This window comes from Falco rusticolus, chromosome Z (genome assembly GCF_015220075.1).
Source record: "Falco rusticolus isolate bFalRus1 chromosome Z, bFalRus1.pri, whole genome shotgun sequence".
NCBI lineage: Eukaryota > Metazoa > Chordata > Aves > Falconiformes > Falconidae > Falco > Falco rusticolus.
The window spans coordinates 17,983,811-18,010,421 of NC_051210.1; the positions used below are offsets into that span (position 1 = coordinate 17,983,811).

The 26,611-nt window shown below is 37.1% G+C and overlaps 1 protein-coding gene across 2 annotated transcripts in view; it reads left to right on the forward strand.

The window, feature by feature from the left end:
* COMMD10 (COMM domain containing 10) overlaps positions 1-26,183 on the forward strand; it is a 118,919-nt gene extending 92,736 nt beyond the window's left edge. Inside the window, exons 6-7 of one of the 2 annotated variants that reach the window (XM_037374325.1) lie at positions 25,179-25,238; positions 25,877-26,183. In XM_037374325.1, coding sequence (XP_037230222.1) covers positions 25,179-25,238; positions 25,877-25,915 — 99 coding nt within the window. In that variant the 3' untranslated portion in view covers positions 25,916-26,183. Of the gene's footprint in view, positions 1-25,178; positions 25,239-25,876 lie in introns of those variants that run through there. The other variant, XM_037374324.1, reaches the window with a different exon arrangement.
* Positions 26,184-26,611: the final 428 nt, after the last annotated feature.

Sequence of the window (26,611 nt, forward strand, 5' to 3'; positions counted from 1 at the left end):
ATTTTTACAAGGATTACCTTGAACACAACTGTTATGTTTGTGTAATATTAATTAGATGATATATCCCAAAGCACATCCACAGAAAAAAACCAGTAAAAACCCAAGTGGATTGCTACTCTCGTAAGATTATCGCACTTCCTTTCTCCTCTGCTGTCTTCCTCGAATTGATACTTCTATTTGGAAATGCTAGATTCCGAATTGGATGTTTTGAAAAGTGAATGCTGTAATACAGTAAATCAGATTTATTGTTCAAAGAAGGAAAGATAGCTGAGGAGAAGGAGGAAGAGCAGGGTGGCCAGAGAGCAGAGGCCCCCTTTCCTATTCTTCTTCATCCTTTTTGTGTGTCTCTGTGCAAATGCAGTAACTTTTAAAAATTAAGAACATGTTGGAGTCTAATACTACATAATTCATCATCCTGTGAGCTGAAGTGATTATGTAAACTCCACATCTAGGGGTTAAGAGTACAGTAAATTTTTATTTAGAATGACGGAAAATATTGAAATGTCAACTATGTAGAAGTAAAAATAACAATTTAAAAAAACCTTGCAAATCTTTCACCACCAACTGCAAATGGTATACAATACAGAATTAAACATCCTGACCATTTCAAGATGTGTTCAGATTTTTGAAACTCTGAATTGTTCTCAAATGCTGGTAGTGTTCCTTTCTTGTTATCAAATCTATAATGTATATTTTACATGTGCTGCTTCTTATACATTTCTTATTCTTGATAGAGAGCTCCTTGTAAGTAGCGTGTAAAGCTAGGCATAAAAAATAAGTTCCATATAATGTTAGCTGTTGCCCTGTGCTGAGAAACACTGCTCCTTCCCAAATATTTTCAAAATCACAACATAACTTTTTTTCTTTTCGTCCTTTAAAGTAAGTTATTCAGGCTTGATCCTAAGCTATGGCTTCCATAAAAAGCTCTAGCGTGAATTTGCATAGTGCCTTTTATTTAATTTTCTTAGCACTCATCCCCCTGATATGTGAATTTGCTACTTCCTCCATGTTTTTTCATGGAAACATGCACCTGACAAGAAATTTGCAGCAAGCTTTGTCACTGTGTGGTTTATAGCTCCTCTTTCTTCTAAAGCAAAAAACTAAGATGCCAAAGATACTACCACATGTCAGTTTTTTAACAGTTTGCTTTTTAGAAATCAGAATGTGCCTTAGTCAGGTCCTCAGGTTGCAAAGTGGTTTTTGAGGAATGGGAAACTTTTCTTACTATTTGAGGAAACTCATTAAAAACAATGAAACTTGTTTTCAGTCAAGTACAGATTGTTTAGGTACATATTACTACTGAAGTGTGAAAGGATCCTTCTTCTACAAAATCTTCTAAATTCAGCAATACAGTTTAAATGTTTTTTATATATCCGTTAGCAGAATGAAGGCCTAAGAAGAAAATTAAAATTGGTTTCTGTTGTGTGTATCTGAAATGAGCATCAGAAGACTGCATTTAAAGAAAAATTTGAATAAAGAAAGCTTCAGGGGGTTTTGGTAGAGAAGCAGTAGGCTGTAAGAGAAGAAATGTTATGGAAACATATACAAAGATTGGACTTTTTCAATTTGGACAAGAGCTGCCTGAGAATGTTTTCTTTCTGTTGTGTGGAAATCAGTCCTATGATGGTAGCAAAATTAAATATTCTGCCTGTGTTCATTTAGCTACAGATTGGCCCTACTGGGACTTGGCTCAAATGCAGGAATAAAACTAATTGTGTTTTGAAGATTTTTTCTTTACTCTGCACCCAAGAGAATTAAAGGAAAAAAAGTAAAACATGGATCAATGAACTCTTTTTTTCAGTTATTTTACGAAACAATACATATTGCAGGGAATGAATCATCTAATGATATTTCACTTCTTAAAAATGAAAGAGATTATTCTCTGAAGTAACCTGCTGTGCCTGTTTCACAGTGACAATATACAATATTCCCTGAAGCTATTTCTGACATCACTGAGTCTAACATGGTTTTGGGATGTTTGATGGAAAATTAGGTGTAAAAGAGATGCTGTTCCCAGTAATCTCGGGGATGCTACACTTAAACTGAGTGTCTGGGCAGAGTGGATTTTTATCTCACCAGCTGTCACAGATACTAAAGCAAAATAAACAAATGGACTGTGTGACAATCTGATACACTATTCTGTTGCTTCACAATAGTACAGTGTTGCTTCTGGTATTTTTTAGGTTTGATAAAGCTAAGGTACATATTGCTATTTGTGATGTGGTGGATGTAGAACTGAAAGCTTTATGGCATTTGGGGCACACAATCAACAACACTGCAAACAACGGGCAGAGAGCAAGGTATGTGGTATGTGGGAGGCTGCTTGCTTGTTAGGTCTTGAGCTTCATGAGTTTTAAGATTCCAGGGAGTTTTTTGTGGCACTAGTTGACCTTAGCTGTCAGTGTACAATGGATTTTTGGCTTATTTTTCAGGTGGGTTAATATTTAGCGTGCTTTGACAATACTGATACCCTGTGCTACTATTTCCTTGCTTTCATTAGATTGATATGTCATATAGCTCATTCTATGATCCTCATTACAAAAGTAGTTCAAATTTTTGACCCCATTACTTTGATGGGAAGACTCTTCTAGGCTCCCTGTCACAGTGTTTGGGAGCCTTCATTTGAATTATACCAGTAGTGTAGTGTTAAATACAAACTGTTCAGTACTCCTTATGGTCTGTATTCCCTTTATCTTTCTAGATGCCCTGCACAGCTTCATGCTTGACAATATAGAAGACTAAATACAGTATTCCTCTGCATATACGGGCACTAGATTTGCAAAGACCATCCATGAAAGTTGGACTTCCTAAATATTCAAACTAGCTATTTTGCAATATAATTCTGAAGTGATATTCAATGCAGTGTTAAAATTACTTACTTTATTTCTGAGGGAGCACTAAATTTTCCGGCTAAGACGACGTCCATGTCATCATCACAGATTACTGTTTGTTCAGTTCCTTTTACTTGGATGAATCTCAGAAAAAATATGTATTATGCATGAACTCTGCAGATGCACTATGAAACCATAAGTCGTTCAAATGTTGAGCTGTTTTGTATTACACAAATGCCAGTAAATTTGCAGAGTTACCAAATACTAAACTACTTCTGTACACAAGGACTCAGGCAATATGTGCATTCAGGAAGTTCTTTGTTTCCTTCATTACAGCAAAGACTAAAAGAAAAAAAACAAAGCTGTCAACGAAGAAGAGTTTGCTGAATGAAGAGCAAAGATTGTCTCTGCAGCCTGTGTTTGAGATTGTTGCTTAGGCAGCTGAGGAGACACAGCACGATCTTCAACTAGAACTGTGCTGCTGTTGTGTTGAATTTTATAAGCGTAACAAGCATGAGCCAGAATAAATTTAGAGTACCGTTACGCTAACATTAACAATTGCCTAAGTATAGATACTGTTTCTGAAAATGCTGTGACAGATAGTCAAGGGGAGAGGATCCCTTTCAGCATCTTTAAATATTTCCCTAAATGTGAAATATGTATCTTGTAGACTTTTTTTCCTCTTTTTTTGTCTTTTCTCTGCTGCCACACACAGTATGTTTTCCTGCAGGACATCAAACTTGAACATTGGGTGTTTTATGGCTCAAGATTCGTCAGGTCATTCGAGCAAAATCATAGTGTTCTTGTCTTTGTTTTTTTGATATTAGGAGTATTTTTTTTATTGTTGTTTATTTCTATAAAAAAAGGAGTGGACCCAAGTCAAGTATATGCTTTTCTGAAAACAGTTTAGTGTTGGAGTGATGTTAATACTGCAGATACAGTTAATACTGTTAAAACTGTGGATTAAAATCAGAATCCTGTTAAAAGCAATGAAAATATTTCCTTGTTCTTAATTAGAGTTTTTACATAGGCTTAGTGATACACATCACATTGCTTGTGATGGGGGAAAAGGTACAGACTCAAAAAGTAAATAAATCTGGATTTAAAAGTTGACATACATGAATGATTAAATGTTATTCTTGTTTAGCCTACTATAAAACCCAAGTAAGACTGGGGAATTTAAGCATTTGACTTATTTGTCCTTTAGATAAATTTTTGGGTGCTCACCTAAAACAAACTAACAAAAAAAACCAACAAAAAAACCTCAAAGCAGTAAGAAAATGTCCTTGATTGCTTTAAAAAAAATAAGGCAGTTTAATGGGTACTAATGCTCTGTGTGCTATAAACAATATTTTTTATTTAACACTTTTATTTTGCTTTCAATAAATGTTAATTTAATTACTAAATTTTGAGGAGTTGTTGCTTTATTATTGAAAAATTTATCTCTGAAGTTTTGGTAGAGAAAAAGACCAACAATCTGCAGTAAGTTTAGTTTTGGGGTGGCTAGGTGACAGTACATCCTACCATATGGTAGTGTATCAACTTTGTAATGAATAAACGAGACTAAGCTATCATGAGAATGTAACATCTGCATTCTACCAAGAAGTCTGCATTCTTCATGGATTTGAGAATTTTACTTCCATTACCCAGTTTACTTCTTATGGATAAAAATGTCAGTTGAACTGTTTTGAATTGTGCGGCTCCAACCAGTTGTATGTACATAGAAATCAGTTAACATCAACTGATAAACAGTTGGCAACTGTGGCAAGTCACTACCAGATTAGGCTAGATGGAAATCCTTTTTACATTAATTTAATGCTGTCACCTAAAGACACATGCACATATTTAGACATTTTCAGGCAGAGTCTATATTTTTTTGTAGCATGTTGCTGGGAGTTTTCTACAGGAGAGCAACAGGCTACATTTTTATGAAATAAGAGACTAAGCAGATGTATTGAAGTGGTAAACTTGCATAGGGGTTTTGCACAAGCGAAGAAGATTATTTTACTAGTTAGAGATGGAGTAGGTTCTTGGATGGCAAAAAAAATAGTACATCCTGTTTGCAGCCTGGCTTTTATTTTTAGTAGTTATTCCTGCTACTAATTACATTTATTACTTTTACTATAAATATAATAGTAATAATGTTTATTAATAGTTAACAGATTATTATCCATTATTTGATAGAAAAAGGAATTACTGGGTCCTTACATTTGCAAAGTGTAAGTGTGAAAGAAATAATATGTACTACTTTGAAGAAATTATAATTGAGCCAGTTATTGTTCTTTGTAATTGTGTTTAATTAATAATCATGTAATGTTCTTAAATTCCTAACTATAAGGGACAACAACCTTTTTTGCAAAGAAAGGAGGTTTCAGCTTTAGGAATCTGAATGCAAAATTGAAGGAATTACCCAGGTGTTGAAAAACTAATTGAGAAAAGAATGGATGCTTGCAAGATAGTTGATGGTGAGCAGTAACTCTGTTTCATTACCAGTGTAATTTCATAATAATAATCTAAAAAGAATACTCTTTTTGAGAATCAGCATGTGATTCTTACTTTTAATAACTGTATATTCATTACAGCTAAAAGGCAGGAAATCACCCTTTTCTAAAGTTCATTTTCATTCTAAAGTCGTATTTTCCCTAGTCCTAGCGTTAAGCATCTTCAGTTTTCTGAAAGGAAGTAAAAGGGTCCCACATCATGAGTGGTACATGTGGAGAGAAAACTGGAGTTTTCAGTAAAGAGAAGCTGAACTAAAGGTGGAGAAAAGCTGAACTAACAGATAAGCACATCCCTTATTACTGCATTATAAAATACATCTTTCTAAAGCTGGGTGGATAACATGTAGTGTAACTTTGAGTAGCATGTTAATATATTTCCCTCAATTTGACAATAGCATGACAATTAACAGTGGAGGGAAGGCTTTTACTGAGATTAGCAATACAACTGTCATTGACTCATACTAACTTTTTAAAGGGAGCTGATATGTCAGGATGTGCTTTTTTAATTGAAGCTGAACTGTTGATACATTCACTTAAGAAGTAATAGTTTTTTGGAAAGCCCTGCCCAAAAATGTGGGTGCAGGCATTTTACGTGGGGAAGATGGAACAAACTTGTGAACAGGGGTCTGTTGAGGGTTATTAGGCAGATAAACTCAAATGAGGCTCAAGAAATCTGGTCGGAGTCTGGGAGGGTGTCTGATGGAGGTGCACATACACTGCTACCTCTAAAGTCATCAGTTTCAAAGTATTTGCAGTGGAACAGGAAAAATAGGTGTTTGGGTTTTTTTTAGCTGGAACGCTAATTATTTTTTAAGGGAAGCTTTACCTACTAATTTCTGCTCACTTTCTCATTCCACGTCTTTGGTCCATAATTACTAGTGTTTGAACCATTGGGTGCCTTGCTTGAGAATTTGTCAGGTTTTGTGTTTTGTGTTGGAATTCAACTGAAGGGCCAGTTGGGTCTGTTACTTTTAACACTAAACAAAAATAGCAGTGACAAAAACTGTGTTTCTAAGTTTATTTTGGCAGCTAAACAGACCTGTGTGCAAGGGTTCTTTCCATACTGTAGTTAGATTTGTTAAAAATAAATAGTTAATGACTTTCTTCACTCTGAGGGTGGTGAGGCACTGGCACAGGTTGCCCAGAGGAGTTGTAACTGCCCCCTCCCTGGCAGTGCTCAAGGCCAGGCTGGATGGGCCTTTGAGCAACCTGGTCTAGTGCAAGGTGTCACTGCCCATGGCAGGGGGGCTGGAGCTAGGTGATCTTGAGCGTAGGTCCCTTCCAACCCACACCATTCTATGATTCTATGACTTCTAAAGGCCAGGCACCCTGTTTCAAGGAGCAGTTTCAGGGACCTTTGACAACAATCCCAAGGTGTTTGTAATACGTCCCTGAAAACAGATGAAGGGAGAAGAGAAAGTCTGAAGAGAGTTTATATTCTTTAAAGTCTCTGGTGAAGTCATTTTTAACACAGGAAAAAATTGCATTTTGTCTTAGGTTTCTTTAATCATAGTTTTTCCCCCATTTAATTTGTTTTTCTTTCCTCTGCCAGTTCTTGGGCAGAAGCAAATACAGGTGTGGTTTTAAAAATAATGCCAATTGCTTGTTTCCTCATGGCTGCATAAAATATGTGCATCACAATCGTCACAAAAGTAGTTTGGGACAAAAGGTTTCCATATTGAGAAAATTCATGTTGTCAGCCAGCTTGCTATACAGTCACGTGACTTGCTCATGTTAAGATTGTCATTCTGATTCCATGCTAATAGCCCCATGGTTATTAATATATGCTGTCTGGTTCTAACCTGCTTTGTTTAGAATGCATGTTGGTTTTTAATGTGTGTGACATTTAAGGGTATTGGATTAAAAAATTAATTTTTCCAAAATAAAACATATCTCATACATTTTCAATAGGGTTTACAAAAGCGCTACTCTACATTTTCCCTCTAGCAAGATGGTATGGTATTGCATTAAGTGTCAGTACTTCTGTGGCTATGTAAGATTTAATATTCTGGGCAAAGATACTAATTGTCTTTTGGAATGGATGGATGGATTTGCCTAAAACCTGCCTGTTAATTAGAGTTTTTTAAAAATGAGTAATTTTCAAATGAGATTTCAAACTTTTTATTCTTTGATAGAAACATTTTTATATTGTAGGCATGTCTTTCTTTGGTGGGGTGTTTTTTTTTTTAGAAGTTTATATAGAGGTCCACAAGAAAAAATTACTTTGTGTGATTTATACATTTTCTATTAGAGCATGAAAGTACAACCTAGGTAGTGTAGAAATTCAGATCATCTCTCATGCAAAACATGTCTAAGCTTGGATTCAAAATAATAAAAATATCTCAAGAGTCAAGCTGTTACTGCTCTTCACTGCAACATGAGGGAACTGAATTTACCACTTATTTAAACAAATCTGCACTTTACTCCTAATAAAAAAATATAAATTGCCACTACAAAATTATGTATGAGGCAAGTTACCACTCTTACAGTCTCCTAAGCTTTTTCAGAAGTGCCACTTTTAAAATAACAGCTTTCAGTGCTGAGGATCAAAAGGAAAATGAAGTCAGCAGAAGCATTTGCAAGCCATTTCATCTTTCAGTGAAAGGGAGAACTGAACATCTGAGCTTTGGCTAGGTAAATGTATCAAGAAAGCGTTAGACTGTACAGCTGATTTACTCTCATGCTGTGCTGTAGATGATGCACAAACCTGCAAACAAAAGTAGTGTGTATTTGGTAAATTCTCAGAGATGCTGGAAATCTTAAATATATATGTTTTTATAGATTTTTGTTTACCACTGTAGCTCTTTTAATCTACACTGATGGAGGATTAATGCAATGTGTACAGTAAAAGCTCCTACTTTTCCCCTGTTACATTCCTCCCTTTTGTCCACTGAAATGTATCTTTAACCATAATAAAATTATTTTGTGCTAAACATTTACGTAAGGTTTGTATGCCCGTGAGCACATTTCATTTTTGTTAAAAAGAAAAATCTCTAAAATCAGTTTACTTACTTCAAGTGCCTTTTTCTGCCCTGTTATTCAAAAGAGCTTGAATTGAAAAAAACTTATTAAAATGACAGAACACAAGATTTAAAATGATCGATACTGCTTATATGCACCTAATATTTACCCACAGGTTTTAGGACGAGTTTTTTCCTTTGATACTAGATTTTCTACATTATGGTAGTGTGGAAGGAACTAGTTCTGATTAGCATGAATAGACTCCCTGATAGGGGACCAAAAAAGAAAGAAATTAATAAGCCCAAATAATAATAGACTCACTGCAATTCACTGAAAAGCAGCTACAAAAAGCCCAAATAATAAAGCTGTCACTACAGTTCACTGAAAAGTGGTTATACTAGCAAAAATATTTGGCATACTTTGAGACTGTAACTTCAAATGAATGAGAGAGCTATAGTTTCGTAGTATGTGTTTACTTAGTTGAAGGCATTCAATAAATTTATTGCACTGATAGAGCAGAAAGTTTTTATCACTGCAAAACATAATGTCTGTATTCAACTTTGAAAATATAATTTTTTAAAAATTAAGACACTAGTAAGCTACTTTGGTGAAATCTTTATTCATTAGGTGAATGGTAAGTATATTTTTTTCAATGTTAGTCTGTTTTTTTATGTTAGCCTGTCACCATAGTCCATCAAAATTCCTTTTTAGCAGTAGAAAAGATCTGCTGGAGTTATCTGCCATTGTCAGTCCCTTGCAATAAGGAAAGCAGTAAGCTTTTCTGGGTATAAGAAATGTCTCTGCTCTGCCTTTCCTGTATTATACATTGTCATTTTGCAGTTCTGTTGTTCGTAATACACAACAAGACTACCCTTTTCTTCATGCCCTGCTCTTCAAACATGCATATGGAAGAAGAGTGTTTGTTTCCTGTACTAAGTCTCTGACTTGGCTAGCTCTTATAATGAATGAGTAGTTTATTTCTCACTGGTTAAGTGTGCAGACCGATAAAATGTGAACTTCAGTTGCTTTTTTGCTGGGCTGAGACCTCATACCTCGTTTCACACAGCTGCCAACATAACAGTTTGGAAATAGTTTGGAAATACAGGGAGAGACTCTTATGGAAGCCCAGGTATCACCTAATTGGGGATTACGGGGATGGTGAGCGAACTATCTTTTTCCTCCTGGGTCCTAGAGCAACAGAGTGGTGGCGGGGCTGGACAGCAGCTGCTGTTGCAGGCTCTTGATCCTGAGGCTGGTCTTTTCCAAGGTCTACATTGATTTCTGGATTGATCTGTGTGAACCACTTACTTCCTTTGTAATCCTCAGTCACAGTTGATCTCACACATTTTCTAGGCTATGAAACCATTACATATTTAAACCACTGTGATCAGGGTGGAAAACAGGATTTGTGACAAAACTATAGTTTGGTTTAAAATTCTTGCATTATTTTGTACTTTCAACGGTGGTCATTCACTAGGGAGAATTTAGGAGCTTTTTTCAGTCAGCAGCTAGAAGCAGTGGAATGCTGGAATTTTATGAATTAACCAAGGTTAATTGTCTTACAGTTTCATTAATTTGCATGGGTTTTGACTGTGGATTTCTGTCAGTGTTTAATGTGTCTTGGTTTCTGTAAACACAGTCTAAGCAAAATGCATTATACAGGAAAAGGGAACTACTTAAGGAGATGATGCCATGCTGCATTAAACAGAAGTGCAGAAAATGAAGCATTTTCTAGTAACCATTATTATTATCATCTGAATAATGCCCTATGAGATTCCTTGTGGTATGGCTTCACAGTAGTGAAATATTCTAGGGAGCTTTTGGGTAAAAGCTTTCAGCAAAGTAATTTACAGCCCCATTTTGATATTTATCTTCACCTCTTCAGTCTCTTGTTTGCTTGGAAATATTGCCACATACTGGTCTGTAAATAGTGTTTTCAGTTCAATTCACAGCCAGTCAGTACCTGGAGAAGAAATTAAGTCTAATGCCATGGTTTCACAATTAAGCTTACCCCATGTAGCCAAGGCATGATTTCATAATCATTAATACTGTATGTCTGCCCTACCGGATTACTCACAGAAGAATTGTAGTTTTAAGTACATGATTGCCATTCTGTCACATTATCTAGAATATATGCAACTGGTACAGTTTGTGCCAGCCTTGTGTTTATGTGCTGTCTTTATTCTGATAGAGTGGGCTATGCACGTTTTAACAGTTGAAGTTAATCGTAACACTTTGTATTATCTGATCATAGCATTCTGATTCTGTTCCAAGAGCCCTATGGCTAGGCGATGCTCTGAATGGTAGTGTCTAGGGGTGTAACTGATCAATAGCAGCAGTTTTTTATTCAGGAGCTCCCGGTTCTTTGGGTATTCAGTCCTGTCTTGCCCTGTATGGATGTTTTATACTATTTTTGAAGTTTCGGAGTTATTGGACATTGTGCTGGAATACTTTTGCATTGTTTAAAAATCAAAAATCAGACTCCAGTTGCCGCCCTTTTAAACTGCTCGCGATAGACAAGCAGGAGGTCAGCAACATCTTTGGATCCCAATGTTGACATTTAACAGCCTTGTTGCTTGTGAGTTTCACTGGCCTGCTACCAACTTATATAGATCATCTTTCTGGCTACTTTCACTGCTGATCAGGCAGTATCTATGGAAATTACTTGTGCATCCAGTTCCACATCTTCTAAGAGTGAAGAGCAGTGGCCATCTAAAAGGCGTGATTGCCAATTTACAAGAGTTTTCATTTGGGTTGACTCCCAGTGAAAAGTACTCAGAAAAATTGAATCCTCATGAATGAATTGAAATTCTATTCCTTATCAACACTTCAGCTAAGGGATGGTTATTATTTATTACCAAATATCATTCTTTTTTATGAGCTGAGCTCTCTAAACATATAAGATCTGTAATCTTTAACAACATAAAAGAAAATCACCTGCCACAAAAGTACAATTTAAATGCTGAAACTGTTACATATAGATCAGCAATTAGATTCCTTGTTCTTAACCCTGTTCCAAACTAAGCAAACCTAGTATGCCAAACCAATGTCACATGTGGTGCATCCACATGATAATCATCCAGATGATGCTAAACTCACCCCAGTTTCTTAACATGTGTCTTGTACTGCGGGTGTGCAGGGCTGGATGCAGTGTCTCGGGTGAAGCCTCATGAGTGCCTCCTCATGAGCAGAGGAGAATGACTTCACTCTGCCTGATGGCTGTGTTCCTGCTAACGAAGGTAAAGGCTCTCTCCTTTTCCTCATACAGTGGGATATGTTTTAAAACAGGAAGTTTCTTGTCTCACATGTAGAGCTATAGAAGGATGTATTTCAGAAGTTCAGAAGGAAAAGTTTTATTTCTCAAGATAAAAAGGTATGGAAAGTCTTTCTGGATCTTCAGCATTCTAAAGCTTTCATTCATTGCTGTACCAAGCATAGTTATTGTTGAATTGCTTGCAGCTTTTGGCCCTCCCATGTGTTTGCTTTCACATTTTAATGCTTTCAACACAGAAAACATGAAGAATTCCTGGAGAAACATTTAGTTCAAATGCAAAACCTCACTCTGTATTTACCAAAGTTCCTGCTGATGTGGAGGTGCAGTTTATTCAGTTGGTCCTTCCTCTTGCAATCTTGGGCTGTGTTCTAACATTTCAGATTTTAGTATCTCTGTAGGCTTCAGCTTTAGCAAAACCAATGCCACAAAAAACCAAGTACTGCATTTATCAGTTTGAGAGCTGGATTGCCAACTGTCAAATTAACCTTTGGATCTGCAGGTTCCTTAGACACCCTCTGATTCCATGCTGACTTCACCTGACTGTTGGAGTTTCGGCTAGTTTACAGTTGCAGACAAATTAATCTGTTTATCTCCAAGATAAACAAAATAATCCAAATAGAACTGATTATCCTACACAACAGTAGTGCTTTCATTCTTTTAAAATAATGGTCCCAAGCATACTGGACTATTTGTTCCCATTAAAGCAACTAGTTTGCAGGTTTGGTACTTCAGTTCTCTGCATAGGGCTGTGGAATTACTCTCTTTTCAGTAATCACAAAACTTTTCTCATGTCTGGAATCCAATGGCATCTCCCTTTAGTGTGTGTTCAACTGCTAATTCTGTCACTAGTAAGATAGCGCAGATACTTTTAATAAGCTTTTTCATATAACTGCTGTCACCCTGAGGCCTCAGGTGAATACCTGACCATGTTAATCAGGATATCTTTCTGGTTCATCAGTTCATCTGTCAACCATTTTTTTTCCCAGTTAATTTTTCTGCTGGTCAGTGGACAGTTTTACACATTGAGTACAACTACAGCACTGCCTTGGTAGGAAATAGGAGGAAGCAGTAAGTCTAAAGTCTCTGTTGCATGCTTAATTTGAACATGAGATAGTTCAGTCCCCCTTACTTCCTCATTTTTCTTTGGAAAAAAATGCAAAAACCACAGAAGCTTGCTTTAGATAGAAGAATATGTGAATCACAAAGATTAAAGACAAAGCGATTTACTGTACATGGATAGTCATACCCTACAGACGTAACAACCCAGAATATGGGAGAACGTGAGTTCAAGATGGGTAAGGTTGCCCTGAGATTGTGGGACAATATTTCCGTTGTATAAAGGAAAGTGAGACTTAACAGTCCCCATTTAGCAACTGGGGAAGCAGCTATTAACAGTTCCCTGGCAGTACCCTTCACCATCATATTCTTTCACTGTTCAAGCTAAACTCCCTAGTGTATATAAAAACTGCGTTTAAATGTGTAATGTTGTGTATGTCATTATGTCAGGCTAGAAATCAAACTTTTTAACCTACCATACCTGCATGCCATTCTTCTTTGTTGTTCCCTTTACCATCATTTCATTATTTATGTCTTAAGAAGACAAAATCTAGCTGTTTTGGATTTCAATACGTTGAAAGTCAGTATTAAACCCAAGCTATCTCATTATTAACTGACATCATTCTAATTTGTCTGAATATTGTAGTACAAGTATTAAAATGTACTTTTGTAAAATAATGTCCCATGTTAAGAAGACATGTATCTTTGAATCATGAAAAGATTTGGATGGGAAGGAACATTTGAATGTCAGGTAGTCCACCCTGCCCCTGCCCTGCAGGGACATCTGTCACTAGATTGCATTGCTCAGAGCCCCATCCAGCCTGGCCTTGAACACTTCCAATGACAGGGCATCCACAGCTTCGCTGGGCAACCTATTCCAGTGCCTCACCACCCTCATCACAAAAAAAAGTCTTCCTTATACCCCATCTAAATCTACCCTCTTTCAATTTAAAACCATTGTTCCTTGTCCTGCAACTACAGGCCCTGGCAAAGAGGCTCCAGCTTTCTTATGAACCTCCTGTAAGTGCTGACCAGCTGCAGTAACGTCTCCCTGGAGCCGCCTTTTCTCCGGGCTGAACTACCCCGACTCTCTCAGCCCTTCTTCATGGCAGAGGTATCCCAGCCCTGACATCACTTTCATGGCCCTCCTCTGGACTTGCTTGTCCAGGTCCATGTCTTTCTTGTACTGGGGGCCCCAGAGCTCGATGCCGTACCCCAGGTGGGGTCTCACCCACCTCAGGGCAGAGCAGAGGGGCAGAACCACCTCCCCCGACCTGCTGCTCACAGCCCAGGATGCGACTGGCTTTCCGGGCTGCAAGCGCACATTGCCGTCTCACATCCAATTTTCACCCACCAGTATCCCCAAGTCCTCCTTGGCTGGGCTGCTCTCACTCCATTCACACCCCCAGTCTGTATTGATACTGGGGACTGCCCCAACCCAGGAGCAGGACCCTGCACGTGGCCTTGTTGAACTTTGTAAGGTCTGTGTGGGCCCACTCCTCAAGCCTGTCAAGGTCCCTCTGGGTGGCATCCCTTCCCTCTAGCTTACCAGCTGCACCACTCAGCTTCGTGTCATCCACAAGCTTGCTGAGGGCGCACTCAATCCCACTATTTGTGTCATTTATAAAAGCAAAAATGAAGATGTTAAGTAGTACGGGTCCTAGTGCAGTCTGAGGGACACCACTCGTTACTGGTTTCCACTTGGACATTGAGTCATTGATCGTAATTCTGTGGATGCTGCCATCCAGCCAATTCCTTACCTGTCTAGCAGTCCATCCATCAAATCCATCTCTCTCCAGTTTCGATGTAAGAATGTTGTGGGGAACAGTATGCATGTTGAAAACCTTCTTATGATGAAGAGGAGAAAAATTACTTTCCGTAGTAGCGTATAAATACTATTTCGAGAGAAAATATTTTAAAACATTTCCTTTATTTATTTTTCTTTTAAATTAAAAGAAACTGCTTTGGTAGTCAGCAACTATATTCACAGCATTCTCTCCATATATGAGAGATGTAAGAAAAACCTGGAAACAGGTTATTTTCAGTTTCATAACTTCTTAGATGGCATAGCTAAATATCAATGGCTAACCCATATATTACACTTCTAACTTGTGTTACAGTCAATGTAAACGAGACATTAAACAAATCATAAGGTTTCAGTATTTTTTGTAAGAAATTACTTAGTATCTTAAACATAGGTTTAAACATTGGTTTGTAAAATCATTCATACAGACAAAATAGCATTTGAAACTGACCTGTAACACTTTATTTTTCTATTTTTCCCGTTGAAGAACACATATGTTAAAAAGGTAAACATCTGAAAGACATTAAGCATAACTTAAATATTAATTTCATGTCCTGTCTTTATGGGAAGCTTACACCATAGAGTATCACTTTTTGTTGCTTGCTTTACCACTTCAGATTTGCGTCAGGCAGTGCTGGCTTGAAAGAGGAAAAATGTAATTAATTTGGAGATAAACAGGTTCATTTTGACAGAAAAACGTAAAAAGTGTCTTGGTTTTGATACTCACTGAAACCATTGCAGCCAGCCTGTGTACTGCATTGTATTCCATCCATCTGCAGAATAATCCAGATCTGGTACCGTCTTCCTTCACATTGCTCACTCTCTTTTAAAACAAGCTGTATGAACTGTAATTCAGTAGCACATAGACTTGAAGAAAATAAAAAGGGATTTGATACCCTCTTTCAAGTTGCTTATGTTTGCCAAAATTTGTTTCTTTTCTTCCCTGAGAGGGTATTGCCTATACACTTATATTCATATTCTGACTTTGAAGGAAACTGTGGGTGAATGGTTTGAGGTCCACTGTATGGGAAAACACACAGCACTTGTAGTACTTCCTGTCCTTAGCACTCTGTCCAGTTTTCTTTGTAAGCAGTGAGAATTCACACCACACCACTGTATCAAACTTTAAATAATTTTTTAGCAAAAGTAACAAACAAAGCAAGGAGATCACTGAAATTACATTGTCTCGAATTCAAAATATCTGGGTTTTGCATCATTAGAACATGTGTAACCTTCAGTAACAAACAGAGAAAGAAAAGTTGCTGTTGTATTGCTTTATAATAAGTGTTTGTTTTCATATTCCTCTTAATTTTGAAGAGTCATAATCAAAAAAGACCACCCAGTTGTTTTTTTCCCCAATATTTGTAAAAAGGAAAAGCTTTTTTGTCTAATTTGAGAAACTGCTTTTAAAGACCTCTTCTAGTTTTGCACTGTGCCATGTTGCCTGAGAATTGTTAGTGTTTACTTGTGTCAGGGTGACAATGCCTTTTTCATCACACTGTGACATTGGTATGTCCTTGATCCAGATGGGTAGCCTGGGTTCAAGGCTTTGCTGGCATGCTTATGGCAAAGAGACACTGACTAGGAGTCTGGCATTTATTTGTAGATTGTGAATATTGTGGCAAAAGCTGTAGATCTGTTCGATTTCTTAGGGTACAGTAGAAATAGTAGGTGACTTCCTAATTTAAAACAACAACAACAAAGGAAATACACATTCCTTTACAAACAATCTTATTCTCTAAGAGCTCTGTCTTTGATCCTGCTGGGGACTGGACTGCTACTTAAGAGCCCTCACTCCCGCATGGCTTTCTAGTCTCTTTCAGCAGCTGAGACTTGTGTGCCAGCACCCAGTTGCTAGCTGCTGGAACGGCTTGCCCATTGCAGATCAGAGATATGCTGGCTGACAGCCACTAACACCATTTTAGCATGGAAAAACACCCAAACATTTTATCTTTGCTTGTCTGCCTAACAAAGTCAAAACTGGTGGTACTCTGACTGACCTATCCCAAACAAAAGAATTAATTTACAAATTGCCTAATCTTGACATTTTGTAAATATTTAAACAGATTTTTTTGAAAGGATATTTTCACGTCGGTTACATTGATTTCACGTGGATCTGAGCTTCTTTAAATCTTTCCTCTCACTGCTGGCATCTTTTATCCAGACTCTTTTCTTGCACCTCAGTAGAAACAATAGACTTTTTCAGGTTTTCTGGTGGTGAAGGAAGGCCATTCACGGTAAAATCATGCAGTGTTGCGGTATCGTATGGAAGCAGGTAGGCTCAGAAGCTAACCCTGCAAAAAGATGCCAGCTTTCTCCATTCATCTAAAGCCTTTTTAAAGTGTTACTCATCTGCATGACTACACTGTATAATATCCTGCGGGAGCAGTTGCTCTAGATATGGATGCAGATGACAATAACCCAAGTTTCTTCCCCTGGGCATGGTAGGTGTTGTCTGGCTTTTATTTGAGACCAAAGGGATGGTCCTGAGCAGTTTGAATCACAACTTGAGCTTTGTCTAAGTCCAGCTTTCTTCAGAGCCAACACTAAATGTGAGTCTGATTTGAACATAAAGGATTTGCAACTCCACGTTAATCATGTCAGCTACAGGCAAGCTGTGTGAGAAGCTCTCTGAAACACTCCGTGCATGTTGTTGAGTTGCTCTCCTTGCTCTAGGAGACTTTAACCATTGTATATCTACATACAAATCCATCGCAGTCTGCCTTCGATGCTGTAGAGCTAAGCTTCACTGTTTCAAGATACTTATGCAAGTTGCAATGCTTGTCATTTGAGTCCATAATCTGAAGTTTTCAGATGCCAGTGCTAGGCTAATGTTGCACTTAATATTCACACTGGGTTCTGTTAGCTTCCTAGAACTGGTTTATTTTCTGAGTATAATAATGCAAATATTTCATACCCATGCCTACATGACATCGTTTATAAAAAAATAATTTGTCTGTGATCAAATTCGGTGAACACGTGAGGTCAGGGACACTTGAAAGCATTTCTGGAGCCAGCATGCTTACTGCTGGGCTCTCTGTTTCTTCAGCAGCAGTTCTCTATGAGTACAAGCATAAGAAGAAAAATCAAATTTTTATCATTCAAGGTGAATGTAAGACTGTTGTATCAGTCCTCATGTGAGATATCTTTAGAATAGCAGTGTGAACTCACTGGTCTTCATGGTGTTTGAAGACTTACATGATAGTCCTGGTGGAAATAAATGAAGCACAGCGTTGTAACTTACTATTTTTCCTTGCAGTGTTCATGACTTAATTTTTCTTTAGATCGTAATTTCTGTGCCAAATAAGCTGTACCAAAATATGAAAGATCAAAGAATTTAATTTCTTCTCAGGAATAAAATTATTTAGCTGTCAAAGTAGAGTTCTGACTAAAGAAGAAAGTTGCATTCTGATCGTTACAGACTGTACACTGTATAAGCAATAAGCAACAACTAGGGTGTATGTGTTCCCAGAGATTCTTTTTTCCACACTAGATACAATGAAATGTAATAGCAACAAAGGGTATATTTGTTTTAAACTTCTAGTGAGGTTACTTCTTCAGAGAGCTTTCTACATATTAGGAGTACAGCATAATTTGCAAGATTAGGTGAGATTAAATAGGAAATTTGTCATTATTAGGACCTGTGTCCCTTAGATTAATCAGTGCTATTCTTAGTAATTATATCCAGCCTATTAGTGAATGAAACAAACAGTTTTCAAACACATCTTTTCCTGGATACTATATTTGGGAATTATACCTACATATTTTCCTGCTGAATCCTGAAATTACAATGACACATTTGTGTGGATGGATGCTTTATGCTGCCAGTGACTGATCCCATGTGGAGACTAGTGAGGAATCAATAATGAAGTTGTACTATGTATAGCTGTCTACAAAGGAGGGAAGGGCATGTGAAGGTGTATACAAAATACAGAACAGGCATGGAAGAAAGTTCAATAGATCTTCTGTGAGCTATTTTCTGTACATAGAACACGCAGGGAGGCATCAGTACAAAAGACCTGCTTTTAAGTATTTCTTGTGATAGGCACACACTGATACACATTTACCACCTTACTACCACATTTCTACAAAAAACATGTTTGTTCACTGTGACAGTTCTGTAAAAGTGTATTTAACATAATCTTTGTATAGGAAGTAACAACCCTACAACTCCAGGTTTCTGTTATTGAGAGGTTTTCCATGCAAAAGTATCATTAAAATTCCAACCAACCTATAGGAATTTAAATTCCTAATACATTCAAGGCAAAATAATCCTCTGCCTGGATGCAGCTGTTGGAAAAAAAATGTTTTCCTCTCTCCCCTTTCTTTAGCAATATAGTATGTCTTACTAGGTATATTGAGGTGAAACTGTAGTTCTTTATTTCCAGATAATTGTCTTAGTTTTAAAAGCATTTTTCTCCCCTACTGTGAAGAAAGGAGCTTGCCTGCCTCTAATGCTCTGTGATCTTCCTACCCTATGTGGTCTTTTTAGTAGCTGTGTCCCATTTCTTGTCTGTAGTTTTGCACCAGTTCATCCAGCCAGTAATGGATATTTCCATGAGGGTGGAAGGGAGCAGGAGGTGTGAAAATTGAAATGACTGACAGTTCTTGTTGCTGTTTGGAAGTATACCACATTCTCTGCAGGTCTCCACATGCCTGCAGAGTCTGTTGGGTCACTGCTGGACTGGGCAATGGATTTATTCTAGGCACTTAACCATGAAAACATGCTAAGATGATCCTGTATCTGCTGGAGTAAGATTATCTATATGTGTTCCAAACCATCAAATTCCAGTAACACGTTGATTAGATCTCAGGAATCAACATAGAGCTTTGGGTAGGGAGCTTATGAATATATTGTAAAGGGAGGGAAGGACGTCCTTAGTATGTGGCTGATGCTGATCTCCCTAAATAATCCAGGGAATTTGAAATTTTTAAGCTTACATGAAAAAGAAATGCAAATTTGAAGGGTGGAAGGCAGTATATGTACAAGCAAATGGTTAACATAGCGATTAGGAAGAGAGGGGGTTAATATGAAAGAAGTTCAGTTTTATAACAGTTGCACACTGAGACCTGAAAAGGCATGTAATTCAGTCATAAGGCATGATTGTGTTTTTTTTCCTCTACAAAAGTAATTATTTGGTATTGCAAATGGAAATAAGCTTGGAAGAAGAATGAAGTTCGAAGGTCATATTTTCTGATGATGTGAAAGAAGTGTAATTAGGACTGTATGTTGGTATTTAACTCCCTGTGTTCTGGTGAATCCCTGCGTTGAATTATATCCACCTACTGCTGCAGGAATGCAAAGAAGTCTTAATTGCTGTCTCATATGTGCAGAGACTTAAGGAACAGGTGTGCTTTTAAGTGATGCTGGTCTGTTTTAACGCATCTCCTTTTCTTACTGTGCTACAATTAATCTTTCTGACCAAACAACTTAAACCTCCTGATAGGTTCTGTGAGATACAGCTATGACCTTCTTCCTATCTATAAGTGCCTAAACAAATGCATAGTTCTCCACAGTCCAACAAAATTGAAAGGAAGTCTGAACTGATGTAGCACAGAAACTGATAGGCCCAGAGGGAAATTTTAAGAATCAACTGGGGTCTGATTAGCCATGCATCTCAATTTGGCCATAAACTGATTACTTTAATTATCCATATCCTTCCATCATATCTGAGATTTTAAGGATATCTAATCAGAATAAATTGGAGAATGGAAAGCAAATGTGAAAATATTCTTCTCTTAAACCTAATTGAGTTGTGGCTCAAGATAGTATTAAAGGATATATTAGAATATGGAGATGGGGATATGTGTTGCTTCAGCTAGTTACTATTAACAACCTTCACTGAATATACCGTAATTTTTTACATGTGCTCAGTCAGAGAACGTTATCATTATCAGTAGACATTTAGATACACAAACCAGCCTGTCCCTTCATCTATTTGCTTCAGAATACTTGGCATTTATTTTGCAATGTTGTAAAAGTAGTTACAGCTTTGCAGTTGAGAACTGTTAGAGCAGTATCAATTTTTCATGTTCAAGTTAGCTTTAAAACCAGAAGTTTTGCCTTTTATTTATAACTCCTAGTGCCTTGCTCTATGCTTATGCATGGGGTGGGGGAGTTAAATATATGAAATACAGCTAGGCAATACTCTTTCGTTAGTAATAAAGCTTTTTGCAGTAGTACATTAAAATAGAAGTATCTAAAGCACTGGATTAAAAACAAAAATAAAATGAAAACCAAATCCTCTGATTATAACCAGGAATTTGCCTCTGCTTTCTGAGGTATTTTAAGGAGATATTTTTTGCATAGTTTCCACAGAAACACGTTGCAGAAAGAAGGTCTTAATGTTTAAAATAAATTGTTAGCTGAGGCAATGGAGACTCTTTTATGTCCTGCGTAGCTGAATCTTCATCAAGTTATGCTGGTGATCATGTTGGGTTAAACACTTGCCTAATTGTTTGCTGGTGGTTGTAAGCTAAGTGTATATTACATGATTGTGGCTATTTTGTAGAATTAGCCATAAATTCAGAATGGCTGTTTTGGATGGGATAGCATGTTAGTGTTGACTGAGTTTAAAAGTGTTAGTGATGACTTCATTTTCCTTTCCCTTCCAAAGGACATTTGTTTTTGGAAAGCTGTTTTAGAGACTGGTGAAGATGTTGCGCTTCTGAAATTGATAGACAATAAATGAGAAGATAGGTAAGGGGAGAAGACAACCCTAATCAGTTAAACTTATGCGAATTTCACAGTTCTCAGGAGGGTGTAAATGGTAAATTGATGTAAACCTGGGGTGAGAGAAGAGGTAGAATGAAATCAGATTCCATCTAGGTCTGTAAATGCAAAATGACACTAAAATTTGATTTTAACACTTAAAAATACATTTAGTAGTGATATGTGGTCAAATATGTTAAACCATGTATTTCAGAGAACTTACTACCATATTCCTTGCAATGGATTCAGAGAGATGTAAAGATTTGTCTTCAGTGACACCTGCAAGTCACATGGACTTTTCCAGTAGTAAATACAATGCTTTGTCATGTTTAACAGCAGATCAGCACATTGACCTTAACAGCAACTTCATTTAGCTGAAGATGCTGCAGATCACCTCTTCAAGCTATGCTCAATGAGCATTTATCACTCCAGTGTTGTCCCTGCCACTCTTCACAGGTATTGAATCAGACAAAAAGCCTGTCTCCATGTTTTCAAAGCTGCCCAAAGACTGACTGGTATTTTAGAGGTTTCTTTGCCTTCCTAAGAATGCCATCTTCAGCTATGTTTCTGTGATGCTATGAAGTCACCTTAAAGCTAAAACTCTTAAAAGGAGGAGCTAGGACTTTTATTGCCACAGTGACAAATTTGCGATATAATTAGAAAAAGTATTAAGAGTGACTGAGTGTTGGCAATAGGAATAAATTCAGTTTAGTTTTCTGGTTACTCTGTTTAGTTTTCTTTTACCTGAAGATGGTAACAACAAAGAGAAAATGAGGTGCCAGAAGTGAGGGAAAGAATAGAGTGAAGGTGAGAATGGAAGGAAATTTATCAGAAGAGAGGAAGAGAGAATGATACACTTGATTGAAGGAAGAAAGATGATAGACATCTAGCAAATTACTGTTTGCTTATTTATGTTCAGGGAAACTCATACTTGGTCAGAGATAACATCTGAAAACTTGTATGTGCAGATAAAAGAAGGCATTTTAGCTGCACTTTTCATAAATAGGCTGAGACTGCACACAGTGACATTTAATTAAGTCAGTAAGTTGAAAGTGATTTTTTTATCCCACATTTTAGTTATGGTTAAAAAATTATCGCAGTTTATAACTTTGTACCGTTATCTGAGCAAAACTCCATGAAGTAGATTAGGAATTTGCCTACACTGGGGGCCTTAGCAATATTTTATCTATACTGTCATTTTGAAGTACTATTTTACTGAGTAATTAAAGAACTGGATGGTAACCTAGTCCTGTGACATTGCTTAATTACAGTTGTTTGTGTTCACACCGAAGAAAGCAAGTAAGTGAGTAAGGAATATCTTGGTTAAAAATGGGAGACCATGAGCCTGCTCAGATGTAGCTTTTTCTTGTAGGGACCTATTTATGATATGATGGTTTTGGGGTCTATATAAGAACTCCTGATCACATAGTGATGATCGTTTGGCACCTTCCTCAAGGGACTCACCCTAGTGAGAAATTTAATATTGTGTAAATAACATTCTTAACTGGTGCCACACTTCTGCTCCTTTTTTTGTGACTCTGCTCTCTGCTGAAGTGATGTAGTAGACATACCAGGTTTTATACACAGAAAGAATTCTGTTTTAGCAATGGAATAACTGCAGATAAAGTACATATTTAATAAAAGATTTTTATCTCTTTTCTCCCACTGACACTTCTACCCTCACTCCCAGATCAGAGATGTAGCCTGGCATGGCATGCTTTCTTTTAGATTTCCACAGGCATTTAGCTGCCATGTGCAACATAAATTTTGTCTTAGTTATCAGACTGTGATTATGAAATAATAATGTGGAGACATCTCAGCCTGTTCATAAAGCACAGTGACCTTTTTTTTTGGTATAAAAAGGACCTGAATTAAAAGGACCACACTTTTTTTCATTTGCGCACCCTACCTTACAACTGACAGTAATTAATGGAGTCAGAGGAAAATATGAAAGACAAGCTTTTCAGTGTCTTCTTTTTTGTATGTGTGAGAAACTGATTTTCCTTGCTGATCTGAAGTAGTACCAGAAGATGCCCATCTTGAGTGAGACTTGGAGCTTGGAGAAATGAGATCTGGTGGTTGGAGGTGTCACACACACTCTGCCCCTCTCCAGAGGCATTGAAAAACTGTCGTACCAAAATCCAGCAGACTCTTCGGCCAGTAACCGTGCAAGAGATGACCCTGACTATTCATTGTGACTGATAAACTTTAAGGTATATGATCTCTTGCTTTTGTTCTGAACCTTGCCTTTTCAGTTTCGCTTCCTTCCATTCAAACACCAAAATCCTTGTGGAACAGTGAATGCCAAACAAACAGCCAGACTGAAAGAGTAGATCCATTTGCTATTAGTGTATCTTTCTTCTTGCCTCTACCCCCTTTATTTTCTGAAGAAACGACTTGTTTGCTTTCTCTTTGTTTCTTAGCTGTTAGAAAGCCTTTAAAAATGCTTTTACTTCCCTGTCAGAGCATTATGCTCTTTGGAGGGAGGATCAGCTGGAGTCATGGCAAAGAGAACTGCTGTCCTGGTAGTTTTATTTTGTATTCACTGTATGATTCCCAGAATTGCATTGTTCCTTCCCAGAGGGGGAAGATTGGTCTCTCATGCAAATCACTGGTCCTTTTCTAGGCTTTTGTAGCCTTCCTGAAATTGTTGGAAAGGATCCTTCTTTCTACAGAGTGGGGAGGAGAAATTGCACCAGACAGGCTGGCCCCGGTCATTTTATCCCTTTCCTGTGTCTTACAGCTTCTTTTGAGGAGCAGGCACCAGGCAGTACCTATCCTGAGTTCCCAGGGCTTCTGCTGCTCTTGTGCATTTGGTGCGCCAAATTCAGCAGCATTATTTGACTTAAATCGAGACTTGCATTGGTATGAGAATACACATAATCTGGCCCGCAGCCTTGTGTGAATGCAGAAGTACCCTTGCTCGTTTAAGCTGAGTTGATAAATAAGCATTTTTCTACTGACTAAGTGGTACATGAAGTTGGTACCAGTTAAACAAAATTAGCATGTGTGCATTATTTCAGCTGATAATATTTTGTGAGTAGAGGTGTCCACAGATTTTACTTTGCATAGGGCCTTGTTACTTTTCATGGAAATGCAGCTGTTGTCCTCAGGAATTACTTCAAGCCTTGGAAAGTCTAGCAATAATACAGAGAATGTGCAGTAATAATTAGTAACTTATTTTTAAAAAATGACAAAGCGAAGTAGAAGGAACAAGGCTGGAAACAGTCTGGATAGATCTGCACTGTAATTGAAAGTAGCAGGCATTAAACTACCTGTTTCTTGCAAGTGAGTTAAGCAGGACAGAAATTTTAATTTAACCCCCATCTCTACAGACATCAGCACATGCATGCAGAAGATTATTACCACCATCTGTTTTATCCGCAGTAGTTTCCATCAGTTGTGTTATTTTGCTTTTTTAGTGTTTAAGCAATGCTTTGAAGCTGTTGTGTTAATTGTTAACTTAGGCTGAATCTGTGGATAGATGCCTATAGCAGTGTCAGCATGCTAAAATCATAACTGTTAGATTAATGAATGGAAGTATTAGCTCTGTGCTGCTATAGTACATTAATAGCTGTGCAAGTTCAATCAAATACGCAACCGATTTTGTCATTGTGTAATGGTATTTATCAGATCTTAGATGGACTGCTGAGAAAGATGAATGTAATCTCTCATTTTTATCTGACTTAAAAATAAGGTAACAAAATAATTTTCATAGAATTTTTTATTATTCTTCTTCACAGCAGGAGAATGCATGTAGCTTTAGGCGTGAATTTTTCACTCAAATGGAATATGTATATGTGAGGGACATTGTGGAAGGTGTCCCTGCCCATGGCAGGGCATGTGGAACTAGATGATCTTTAAGAACCCTTCCAAACCCAAACCATTCTATGATTGTAGTGAATGGGAGGACAACCAACTGTTGCAACTATTGTATTTCCTGTAGCTTAGTCTGATACTTTGAATTACTGGTATTAATACCAAAAAGAGAATTAAAAATATGCTTATTCCTTCCTTTTTTTTTCTTTTTTCTTCACAGAACCTGAAGAAAGTATTTGTAGAATTTAATCATCAGGAGCTGTTTGAGTTCTATAACAAGGTCTGTAGATTTTACAATACTATAGTTTCTTTGTAAACACCTTGTGCTGCTCAGCAGGAAGTGCTGCCTATATGAATTAAATCTAATGACACTGGAATGAAAATGGATCCAACTTTAATTAAGGCTGTTAGGTTTGTTTGATCTCATAAAGAATTTTCAAGAAGAGTCTGCATTCAGATTTGGAATAGGCAGGGCTTGGGTCATTGTAAGCATACCTGGCGCTTAGATTGAGAGGAGTAGCTGATGATTAACAATGATGAGCTCTCTGAAATCAGCATCTTTGTGTTATGTCTTCAGTCGAAATGCCAGGCTCATAATCCAGTCAAAGTGAACTCTATTATTTTTTTCCCTTGTTATTATGCATTGGAAATGCGCAGCAAAACATCTGTGCATGTAAAAAAGGCAGTATTTAGGCAACTGTTTCTTTAAAATTTGAATATATAAACTGCAGCAATGAATTCTAATAGCTTCATGTAAAAACAAATATTCATGAGTACAGGATTTTTTTATTGCTATACGAATAGATTTAGTATGCGTAGTTGAAGATACTGGAATGTAGGTTTTCTTCTGTTTGCATGTTTCTATACAACATTTTATATGAGTGGTATTTTTTCTCTCTTTTTTGTTCCTTTAAATAGCTGGAAACTATACAAGCACAGCTGGATTCCCTTACATGATATTTTTGAAGACTTACTTCTCCATCACACTCCTGCCACCTTGTTATTTTGAATTAAAGATAGATTGCCAAGCTGTGTTTGCTGAAGGATTCAGTGGGTTGCTTCCTGTAAAATTATATGTCTTATCTCCTTTTTAGACCAGTAACATTAGCCAAGAGTCATTGTTAAGAATCTGAAGATTCTAATGGACTTTCACTTGTTTTCTGAGCAATTGTGAAGAGTGGGTTTGCTTACAGGAAAAAAAAATAAAAATAAATGCTATACAGCTTTACAATGTTTTATTTTTATTTTAGCCTGTTATGTGTTATACTTAATTCTGGTAGAAATTTACATACTAGTGAGGGACCGGGAATAAAATCTATTTTTTCGACATAAAAGTACTAGGTAAATATACAGCTAAAAAAATCTCTATCCTTTTGAATTTTTAGTCACATGATTGATAATGCTTATTGCAAAATTGTTGAAGTAAATTCAGAATTTAAAAGCACATAGGTTTAGTTTGGGCTAGTTTAACTTCATTTCATTATCTTTGTTCTTTTTTAGTTAGGTCGTTTATTTCCTTCTAAATAATCAGCAGTGTCACTGATCTCAATGTTTACTTTTGACACTGAGAATAAACACGGCTTCGTAGCGCAGTGTGCATACCAATGAATTTAAGTATAACTGGGGGGGGGGGGAGAAATCTCAGCATGTGTA